Here is a 12,009-nt window from a genome sequence, read left to right as displayed (position 1 = left end):
GAGAATGAAGAAATCAAGAAGAATCAAGGAACCAAGAGAAGTTTTAAGTCAGGAGAATGAAGAAATCAAGAAGAATCAAGGAACCAAGAAAAGTTTTAAGTCAGGAGAATGAAGAAATCAAGAAGAATCAAGGAACCAAGAAAAGTTTTAAGTCAGGAGAATGAAGAAATCAAGAAGAATCAAGGAACCAAGAAAAGTTTTAAGTCAGGAGAATGAAGAAATCAAGAAGAATCAAGGAACCAAGAAAAGTTTTAAGTCAGGAGAATGAAGAAATCAAGAAGAATCAAGGAACCAAGAAAAGTTTTAAGTCAGGAGAATGAAGAAATCAAGAAGAATCAAGGAACCAAGAAAAGTTTTAAGTCAGGAGAATGAAGAAATCAAGAAGAATCAAGGAACCAAGAAAAGTTTTAAGTCAGGAGAATGAAGAAATCAAGAAGAATCAAGGAACCAAGAAAAGTTTTAAGTCAGGAGAATGAAGAAATCAAGAAGAATCAAGGAACCAAGAGAAGTTTTAAGTCAGGAGAATGAAGAAATCAAGAAGAATCAAGGAACCAAGAAAAGTTTTAAGTCAGGAGAATGAAGAAATCAAGAAGAATCAAGGAACCAAGAAAAGTTTTAAGTCAGGAGAATGAAGAAATCAAGAAGAATCAAGGAACCAAGAAAAGTTTTAAGTCAGGAGAATGAAGAAATCAAGAAGAATCAAGGAACCAAGAAAAGTTTTAAGTCAGGAGAATGAAGAAATCAAGAAGAATCAAGGAACCAAGAAAAGTTTTAAGTCAGGAGAATGAAGAAATCAAGAAGAATCAAGGAACCAAGAAAAGTTTTAAGTCAGGAGAATGAAGAAATCAAGAAGAATCAAGGAACCAAGAAAAGTTTTAAGTCAGGAGAATGAAGAAATCAAGAAGAATCAAGGAACCAAGAAAAGTTTTAAGTCAGGAGAATGAAGAAATCAAGAAGAATCAAGGAACCAAGAGAAGTTTTAAGTCAGGAGAATGAAGAAATCAAGAAGAATCAAGGAACCAAGAAAAGTTTCAATGAAGGAGAATGTAGAATCGAGAAGAATCAAGGAATCGAGACATTTCAATTAAGGAGAATGTAGGAATTAAAAAACCTTTCAATTAATGAGAATTAAGGATCAAGAAGAAAAGATCCAATCAAAGAAAATTAACGACCAAGAAAAGTTTCAATCGAGGAGAATTAAGATCTCAAGAAGATCAAAGAGAATTAAGGAATCACGATGAAAAGAGTCTCACCATAAGAATACTATCGATTCAAACTTTGTACGAGAATTAAATGATGGTTTTTAGGAGTTAGAATAAAATCACAATCTCCTTGTTTTATATGCATAATCTAGAAACATAAAAGCGCTATAAGAATTTGCTCAAAGAATTCCAAGATAAGAGAATGGATTTTGATGTGGATCACCAGTTTCCTGGTATCGATAACACGGTCGTGTACTTTGTACGCCCTACTTACGCCTGCCAAAACAATATCTAGAACAAGAAGCATTTGTCGAAAGTATGGAAGAACAATTACGATAAAAAATTGAGGTTGGAAATTCGTTGAAAACAATAGAAAAAGTTAAGTAACTCCAACGTCAGTTTTATGTATCCGGAGGGGAGTAAATGTGTGCAAGAGGCTACTTCTCACTGGGATTATTTCCTTTCTTAGATAAGTATAAGTGAGCTACTACACACTAATCTTGGACAGAAAACTGTGATTAGATCGAGTAGTAAAGGCATTCTGACTTTGTCTCCAGCTTTGTTTCCTGCTTTCTTGTCCTAAAAATTCTTCAATTTAGTGTAGACAAATGTACCAAGGCGATAGGTCATTCACTTATTTTCATTAGAGGCTAATCTTAGACAGAAAACTGTGATTAGATCAAGTAATAAAAACATTTCGGCTTAGTTTCCAGCTTTTTTGTTCTAAAAATTCAACAGTTTAGTGTATACGAATGTAGTAAAGGCATTCAAACATTGTTACCAGCTTTGTTTTTAGCTAAAAATTATACAGTTTGGTATAGACAAATGTAGTGAAGGTAATAGGTCATTCACTTACTTTCATTAAAGGCAGCAGCTTCTACCTCATTAAGAGAAAACGTTGTGTTTTGATGAAAGCCGTGATAAATCCTTCTTTGATATTCTCCTCATTTCCACCCTCAAATTTAAATTATGATAAATTTGCTATTATCTTACACACCTCGAAACACACTCAATATTCAGCGTGTCATTGCTCATTTATAACTGTTCATCGTCGGATGACGTGACACTTTTCCGAGATAAAGACGTAGTTTTGATACATTCAAGCGCAAGGTGTATCACATCCATTCATTTTGTTGCATAGGTAGAAGCTACTCATTGCAGGATGACGTGACAAATTTATAGGATTAAAGTTGTAGGATTTCCTACCTTTCAGTTGCCTCTAATCATCTTAGTTGTACTCGTGCTATTCATCTTTTCTTTCATAACCATTCATCCATCTCTTCAGATTGGAAAAAGCATATTGAAGATGATGAGTCGTTCGATTTTACATATCATCAGGTTTTTCCTGTAAAGTAAAAACTTATGTCTGGTTGTTATTTTTAGTTTTGCATATTTTTACTATTCTTTGTCGAAGGAGAAAACTTTGAATAGGGAAAAAACAGGGAAAGATATTTGAGGGCGATAAGGGATTTTTTTTCTAAGTGATTCTTATGTTTTTTTTTTCTTATTTATGGATAAAATAAGAGCCGAGGAGACACAAAAATGCGCGGTGAAGATAGGAAAAAGCAAGATTTATTCGTGAAAAAAAGGTGGCTAACCTTTTTTTTTTGTCTCTGAATATGCCTCGTTTCTTTCCTCTTCTTTGCTTATTATTTAGCTTTTTATTTTTTTTATTTTTCTATTTTACTCAATCCTTTTCTTTCTTTCTCTTTTTCTTCGTGCATTTTTATTATTTTAATTTCGAATTTCCTTCTAAAATTACAACTTTCTGTAGCTTGAAACTTTGGAAAATTCGTGAAAATAAAACTCTGTGGACCTACACAATTCTCTGCTTAATTAAATAACCAAAGAGAAAACTCAATCGTACCTAGTCCTAGTTTATCGTATTTTCGTCTTTCTATTATTAGATCTTCTTGTTGCTTTCACTCTCATTCTCGCCATTGTGCTTCCTCGGGGATTTTTATCGATTCTCTATGTGAACAATCGTTTACAGACTTAATAAAAGCTAGAAAGACATTCGAATTTCTTTCCCCATAATTTCCAATCATTTTACCTAATTATCAAATATACATTTCTAAATTAACCAATACAAATTAACCTGTATAAATTTTTAATTACGTACCCGTACCAATCAAAATTATCGATAAATTTTCCTTAAATTCTTCTTAAACTTTGAAAAATATTCTCCTGTTTACAACTGTTACGATAAATCTAGCGTAAAATAAATTTACAATTGATGCTGGAATGATTCATCTTCGGCTTCTTCTGTAAAAATAAAATGTACAACGTAACTACGGGGGGTTCTTTTAATGTTATGGGACGTAACAATAGTAACAACATTGTGACCAATGTATTGCCGTTTCCCACGTGTCATCTATCATTTTCTTTTAATCCAAACTTTTTCCAGGATGCTGATAGAATCATCAATACATCACCGCATCAACAATCGACCATGCATGAATATCCACTGTCGAGATTCTCGTGGTGACACTATTCACAGTACATAATTTGACATCTTTGACCGGTTCCTTCCATAGTAAAATAAAATTATAGTATATAGTATACTACGTATGGCCCTATATATATATATATATATATTGCATATGTACAGTATATATTTTACATATACTGCAAGTTCATATACAGTTAATCGTGCCTTTTTGCCTCTAAGCTTACCACATCTAACGCCGTTCTCGAGATTAAGGAGAGATAGATAGACGGACAGACGGACGATTTTTAGGTTTACAATTCTTTAAATTGCAACCAAATTAACATTTTCACAATATTAAAAGTCATAAATATTTTTTACAAAACGTAGATTAGGTGTGTTAAAGTATCAACTACATTAATATTAATTTTTACAAATTTTATTCTGTATTACATTATTTTTTTACTCTCGTGGAATTTATTTTCGTCTCTCCAAACCCCTCGTGACACTAATTAAAAAGTAAAAAAAAAATAAAAAAAATAAATAANGGAAGATGTAAAATCAGCAGAGAAGTGAGGAAGATGTAAATCAGCAGAGAAGTGAGGAAGATGAAAATCAGCAGAGAAGTGAGGAAGATGAAAATCAGCAGAGAAGTGAGGAAGATGGAACAAAAATAAGGGTAAAGAAAACTGTATATATATTACATACAAATTTTTCTAAGGAAAAAGTAAAGTAAAAATAAAAAAGAAGGTAAGAGCAGTAATAAAAAAGATGCTGAATGATGCTAAGAAACAAAAATAGATTGGAGGATTATGAATGAGGAAAATGAGGATATAATAAATAAAAATTATATATAGAATTTTATAAAAATAGAAAGGAAATATATAAAATACATTCTTTATACTGATATATAAATAGTCTATGTATTGTTTTTATGGGAAAGGATCTGATTCAGAGAAAATCATCATCCTTTGATATAAAAATAGCATAGAATTGACTGTGATTTCGTTTTATTTATCAATTTTCTATTAAATATATATGTTTATTTTAATTATAATTAACAATGTGTATGGAAAATGGTATGTAAACACGTGTTTTTATATTTTTTAAAAATGGTTTTACGCTACCGTGATCTGAAGCATTAGCTATGGATATTGAGAACGGGTCACGCTTCACTTTCATGGGTAGTTTTATGTTATTTTTGCTTATTTTTTTCCTTCGATAAGTTCGAGTGAATCATCACGCGAACAGCTTTTTTTTTTCTTTCTATCCTCTCCTCTCCCCTTCTTTGTATAATGCGAATGGTTTTACTTGAAATGCGAACCATCTCTTTAAGGTGAGGTATCGAAAACGATGAGTTAAAAAATCGTGCTCCACATGAAAACTGTAAAGTTCACACATTCAGAAATTTTTAGAAAATTTTAAACTTTTCAAATATGTCGAATCTTAGAAGAAAGAAAGGAAAATTTCTTGGAAACTTTAGCAAAGAATCTTATCCAGATGCTACGTCTCGAAAGGGATGAGGAAGGAAGAACTTCCTCATAAACACGCGAATTTTAGTAAATTTTAAGGGATTATATAAAGAATTAAATTTTAAATTTATTTACAGTATCAATTTATGAATTAATTTTAAATAAATAACGTTTTACGTGATGTGATCACCACGAGGATAACCAAGAAGAAGAAGAAACTTCAGACACGTTAACTATTGATAAAAGATAAATAAAGAGTTGAATCTGAAGTTAAATATTGGATTTTTATCCGGTAAAACTTTAGAATAAAATTGGAGATGTCAACAATAAGAAAATATAACCCATTCCGGTAAGAAATAACGATAGAAGAGTGATTGTAAACAAACTATCTATAGAGAATCTCGCTTTTGATGTCTGAAGTACTTCACTGTGGAGGAAGGGAGATTTACCATCTCCATTGGGAGATCCGATGGTCCAAGATAGCTTTAACTAGATCCCTTATATTGCACACAAAACAATATATCCACCATTTTTACGTTTCTACCAACACTCTTAAAAGACTTTCTACTCGTATCTGATCTATTGACTTCTCGCTCGAGATAACTTTTTATTTTCTTTACAGGTAAAAATCGACGACGTAAAACAGATTTCTACTCCTTCCCCCCGTGTAACGATCTCGAACACCTGTACTTTAACTGAGGATTTATAAAACTTCGTATAAAGAAAGGAGGCCCCTGTTACAACGTATGACATTTATGCGTTTTTTTTCCTCCCTCCTTCCTTTTTATAAATGATGGAGAAACAACAAGGTAAAATGCATTTCAATAGAAAACCCTCATCCACTTACAGTACTCTTGTATTAAGTTCACTCGATATATACTTCAACTCGAGATATGAAGGGTGCTTGAAGTCACGTGACAGGATGAATGTGTTTATAGTCAAGTACCTAAATCTGCTCATTACGTGCATAAAGTCGACTGAATAAGTTAGCTACGGTTCAAATGGGATTCCTTTAGGATCATGAAGGAAGGAAAGTGTAAATCGTTATCGCTTTTTTAGTCATTTTGACAATGTCAAAGTCAGTTAGTGCCCCCTTTTTTGTGTGTGCTGCTTGTGATCGATGTGTTTGAGTGATGTTCAATCGATCAGAGAAACTTTCTCTCCCACCTCACACTATTGAAAAATGCTGCGAATGTTGTAAAATTCACCTTCAAATATTGAAGGAAGAAGAAGAAGAATAAAAAAAAATAAAATTGAATATATGTTTTCCGCATCCATCCATCTATCTACAGATCCCTCATCCAGGAGAATAATCCAGATTTTAACTATTTACGTCACATATATTTGGCATTTAATTCTCGGAAGAGCAATGATCGTTACGTGTTATCTTCATCAGCGGAGTTATTCTTTTTATTAATGAGAATCCGAGGAGCAGTATCGGTAATTGGAGTTGAATTTTTTTTCCTCTATTTGTAACCAGCAAAACAATAATTGCAATCTGTAACCCGATACAAACAACGGATTTGAAAGCTCTACGACAATTACCAAATTAAAATCTTGAATATCCTCTTTCTTTACTGTAATTTCTACAAAGTTATCGAGCAGTAGGGATTTCTTTTTTTACAGTAGAATATAGGGATTTACATTAGAAATATCCATCTCCTTTGAGTCCATACATCACCAGTGGCTGACTATATTAGCTGTCCAGTCAAATCTGGTGGGTGAGCAATAAATCATAACCATCATTCTTCCTCTCTCCCTCTCCCTCTCTCTCTTTCCTTCTCTATGAACAATCTACTCTTATTGACGGGTCCAGCTCAACTTTTCCATGTTTCAAATATACTTCAATACACTCTTATCTCAGTTCATCATTGTCTCCTAACATTTTTCTTTACATTGTCAGATAAAGTAAAAATATGTTCCCCTGCCAGAAACGAGAAAAGAAATCGTTTTTTAACATCATTAAAAAGTTAATTTAAGATCGAATCATTCAATTATCATTTTTTCCTATCTTCTTATCTTCTAGATCTAGAAACTTGCATCGATCACGGAGCAGGAGGAGCAGGAACACGTGGATAAAAAAAAAAGGAGGAAGAGAGAGAAACATTCAATTTGACAAAGAGCATTTCTTATAAATTCCATAGCGAATTTCTTCCCCCCTGCCTCCTGATATATGAACATTTTTTCGCATTCCGCATCACATTCCGATGTAACACAATATTAATACTTTTATCGAAGTCGAACTACAAAACTACTGTCCCTCTTCTACTAAACATCCCCCCCATCATTTTTCATTCGCCACGCTTGTCCCAATGGAGACATCTAAATCTTATTGGACGATACTTTGGGTTTGCTCCGCCGAATCCACTTTATCATTCGATGGAGTCAAGTTCCTGAGGCTCACAAACACACCACGTTCTTGAAACAAGCTCATGCTCAATATCCCTGACGTTGGCATAAGATGGATAGTTCCAAACGATATTAAGTGATGTACTATGTTTTTTTTTTTATTTTGGCTTTTCCTGCGCTACACCAGACCCCCCCTCAGGGTTCTCACTCCCATATTTGACACCATTTTTATTTATTCCTTTTTCTTTCCCTTCTCGTTGTTCATTCTATACATCAATGGCTGAAGCAATATTGAAAATATTTAATAAAATTTTTAAGGAATATTTTAACTCTTTTCCTCTGCTTCTTTTATACATGTTTAAAGTATTCGAACGACTTTTCAGTGTTATATTCCCAAATTTTGCGTATAAATTGCTCAAAAAACTATAAATTTCTCTATATTTAAACTATTCAAAGGACTTTTTAGGGGTTATATCTTTGAATTTTCCCTGTGAATTCCCCCTTAAACTATGAATTTCTCCATATTTAAACTATTGAAAGAATCTTCCAGGGATATATCTCGAATTTTACCTATAAATTTCCCCAAAACTATATATAAATCTTTAAAATAACCAGCTGAAAAAATTATGTAAATTAGAAAGTCTGCGTTACGGACACTTCGCGCGTAACAAAGAAAACTTCTAGAGTAACACTTATATTTATTTTAAACTACATCTAACATGCAGACAGTTTACTGAGAAAAATATAAATTACTTAATAATAAATAAGAAAAAAGTCGAGTTAGAAGTTCTCTTAAGATTTTGGAAAGAAACGAACAATAAAAGAACATTGTAAACTTGTAAAGTTGGTACTAATGAAGTTTTAACTTTAAGACGTGACGGACATGAAAATTCATTATTAAACATACAAAAATTTGCATGAAGATTATGCACTAGACTAACAATTCTCAACCGGTTGTACGCGTACCACCCAAAAAAGGTTGAGAATCTGCACACAGAAGGATGAAGGAGTAGGAGGTTGAGAAACGTTATACTAGAGGAAATTCGCTTTAAAAAGGCATAAAATACGAAACGTAGAATTACAAATTTCATCATTGAACACGATGCTGTATCGATTAAAGATGCGGAGATATGAAGGAGAAACTAAGTAAAAATTTAATTACAATATTTCATAAAATAATTTGATTTCTTGGTAAATTTATTTAAAAATTTCGACACTTTTTTTTAATATATAACATCGGATAATTTGATTTGGAATATTCTAACAAAATTATTAAGTTTGTTACAAGTTAGGATGAAGATTTTAACAAGAAATTAATTTAAAAAGTACGCTTTTTCTTCAAAGATTATCAATAAAATCTAACTTCTTTCGAGGATTTGATAAATTTAAACACTTTTTTTACATAAAAATCCCTTTTTTAAATAATAAATTCGAATAATTTTTAAAAAATTTATACCCTTTTTCAATTACTTTACACGTTTCTAGACGTGTTAACAGAAGCACCTAGTAGTAGCGTAGTGGTACTTTTTCTTTCTGCATTTTCTGTTAGATCTCCATTATCCTAAACCTCCCTTTTAGTGGTTCACGTCACGTCCGGATCGATCGTCACTTCCGGTGTACAATTTTCTCTTTCCTCTTCTGAGTATTTTACTTTGATAGACTAAAGTTACTTCACTCGACACTGATGCGAATACTTCGTTTTATATTCAAGAATTTAATATAAAAATATTTTACTTTGTAGAAAAAAAGCATTAAAATAAATATCTGTGCAATATTTATTATGTATTTTTAGATAATAAAGCTGTTTTGTCAGTGAAGAAGCTCAAGATCAGCATCCTTGGAGTAAAGAAGTTGGGGATGAATTGGCGTTATTTTTTCGAATTTAAAGAGTACTGATGTAGCGAAAAGCATTAAAATAAATATTTGGACAGAATTTATTATATATTTTGTTGTAAATTATGCTGTTTAGTCAAGATCAGCATCCTTAGAATGAAGTAGAGTTCATAATTCGCATCCTTGGAGTTAAGAAGCTCAAGATCAGCATCCTTGGAGTAAAGAAGTTGGGAATGAATTGGCGTTATTTTTCGAATTTAAAGAGCATTTAAGTATTGAAAAACATTAAAATAAATATATAGACAATATTTATTATATGTTTTGCTGTAAACGATGCTGTTTAGTCAAGATCAGCATCCTTGGAATGAAGTAGAGTTCATAATTTGCATCCTTGGAGTTAAGAAGCTCAAGATCCTTAAAGTGAAGAATTTGGAGGTAAATTTTTGTTATATTTTTCGAATTTAAAGTAATTATCAGTGGATTTTTAAGCAGTATTTTGGAATTGAAAATGAATTTATTAACGTTTAGAGAGATTGTAAGAGGGAGAAAGTTTTCAATCATCGCAGTTGACAAAAGAAGGTAAAATTCCTGTTCCATCTCTTGTTAGAAATCGAAACGAACGTAAGAAAGTCTGAATAGCTATTGATGACGAATAAGAAATCGTAATACTTCCCTTGGGTCCTTCAGGCAATGCTGCAACTGTAAGAAGAGAGATTTGTAACGAAGCAATCTTCAGATACTCTAACCCGAATCTGGAGAGAAAAGATTACTCTTGCCGAAATTCCTATCTTAATTTTCCTACGGCGGATGATGCTTTTGAATATCTGGAACAGAAATCAATTTCTTTTCTATCAAGAAATAACGTTAGAAAATTGTAAATCGATTTAGAAAATGCGAAAAAGTAGATATATTTTCTTCTTCTTTTTAATGAAGTATTTCAATATCGCATCCCCTAAACGTCCCTCTCAATTAATAACATACAAATTTGTTAAAATTAAATAAAACATTAAATAATTAATTAAATATTCTATTAGAATTTCATAATATTCTTTTATTATTTCGATGAAGAATGCCGTTTCGCTTGGCTTCTCGTAGACAGTTGCTAAGCGCTACTCCCAGAAAATAATTTTTAAAAAATATATTTTAAGTTTATACACAAAATCAATTCATAAATTTTAAAAAATATATAAAGAATATATTAAATTTTTTAAGGCTTAAAGCGTTTTTTACTGGTAGAAATCAAAGATTTTATATAGAGAAAATAGTCGACCTCCCGGAGCATTTCTGCGAAAGATTAAAATGATATATTAATTTGTTTAAGAAAAATTTGGATTGTCATAAAGTAATTACACTCCATCAGCTGTTAAATAATTTTCTTTTAATCTTTTCAAAAGTTCTCTTTCGTAAAGATTTAATTTAATATCTTGTTTAAATATTACCTTTCAACAAGCGTATGACCAAATGTTCCAAATATATTATTACATCCTTTAATAATCAGGTTTTGGAGATAAAGGAGTGGCCGAACGGCAATGATTGGTGATTTTCTAAAATACTTTTCGAACTAATGGCACATCCTAAAAGATGATAAATGTACTCGACTGTTCATCGAACTGATCAATGATTATACCAAGATTTTCCTTAAGTGCTTTTAATTATTCTGAAACTTTCGGTTGTTAAAAATGTTTGACAAAAATTTGAGTAAAATGCTTCTAATTTATGTAGAATGCAATTAATTCGGTCATAGTCTTTAAATGTTCGATAAGTTCCAATCGAGGAAAATTGAGGAATTAAGATCAAAAAGAAAAGTTTCAGTGAGAGAAAACTTAGGAATTGAGAAAATTTTTGTCGTGAGAATGAAGAAATCAAGAAGAATCAAGGAACCAAGAGAAGTTTTAAGTCAGGAGAATGAAGAAATCAAGAAGAATCAAGGAACCAAGAAAAGTTTCAATGAAGGAGAATGTAGAATCGAGAAGAATCAAGGAATCGAGACATTTCAATTAAGGAGAATGTAGGAATTAAAAAACCTTTCAATTAATGAGAATTAAGGATCAAGAAGAAAAGATCCAATCAAAGAAAATTAACGANTCTTAACATTCCATCAAAGGAGTAAGAAGAGAAACGAATGAAGGAGGGAAGAAAAACGATATTTTTAATGTTTTAAGATAGTATTTTTATAAGAAATTTTATAATTTATATAAATCTAAAGGGAGAATTTTCAATCGAAAATCTTATTTCAGTATATTTCAAGCGAAAAATATTATAAAACTTGTTAACTTTATAATATATTTTTTTTTTCCTTAAACCAAACGGAGCTTGTAAATGGAATTCTGTACATTTATTTATTTATATACAAGTTATACTTTTAAACAAAAAAGAAAAAATGTATAAAGAACGATACGAATGATGTAAAATATTTTAAGTTCTTCCATCAGAAAAATTGCATCAATTAAATTTTAGTAATTATGCAAATGAAAAGGCGTTAGTATTTTCTCATTTTTCTGAGGAAAATTTAAATGTAAACAAATCTGACAGATCCTTTAACTTTTCATCCTTCGAAGCTAAGGATAAATAACCATCCTATCCTAAATCTTGTTAGAAAATTCGTGTGGACAGTTATGTAAGTTGTTTATACTACACGAAATGACGGATCGATAGAATTACCAAAGGGAAATTTTGTAAAAATTTATAAAATATCTTTCAAAAACTAATTATTTAACATATTCGT

General features: G+C 31.2%; 1 protein-coding gene across 1 annotated transcript in view; it reads left to right on the top strand.

Annotated features, from left to right (window-relative positions):
- The window catches only part of LOC111625647 (cilia- and flagella-associated protein 251-like), a 22,597-nt gene extending 11,301 nt beyond the window's left edge, over nucleotides 1–11,296 (top strand). Inside the window, exons 4-5 of the mRNA XM_023372288.1 lie at nucleotides 4,196–4,309; nucleotides 11,048–11,296. Coding sequence (XP_023228056.1) covers nucleotides 4,196–4,309; nucleotides 11,048–11,296 — 363 coding nt within the window. The remainder of the gene's footprint in view (nucleotides 1–4,195; nucleotides 4,310–11,047) is intronic.
- Nucleotides 11,297–12,009: the final 713 nt, after the last annotated feature.

This window comes from Centruroides sculpturatus, unplaced genomic scaffold, assembly GCF_000671375.1.
Source record: "Centruroides sculpturatus isolate CEXI.00-Female unplaced genomic scaffold, Cexi_2.0 scaffold146, whole genome shotgun sequence".
Classification (NCBI taxonomy): Eukaryota; Metazoa; Arthropoda; class Arachnida; order Scorpiones; family Buthidae; genus Centruroides; species Centruroides sculpturatus.
Note: the sequence above shows the minus strand (reverse complement) of the source record. Positions and strands in the feature narration are given on the sequence as shown.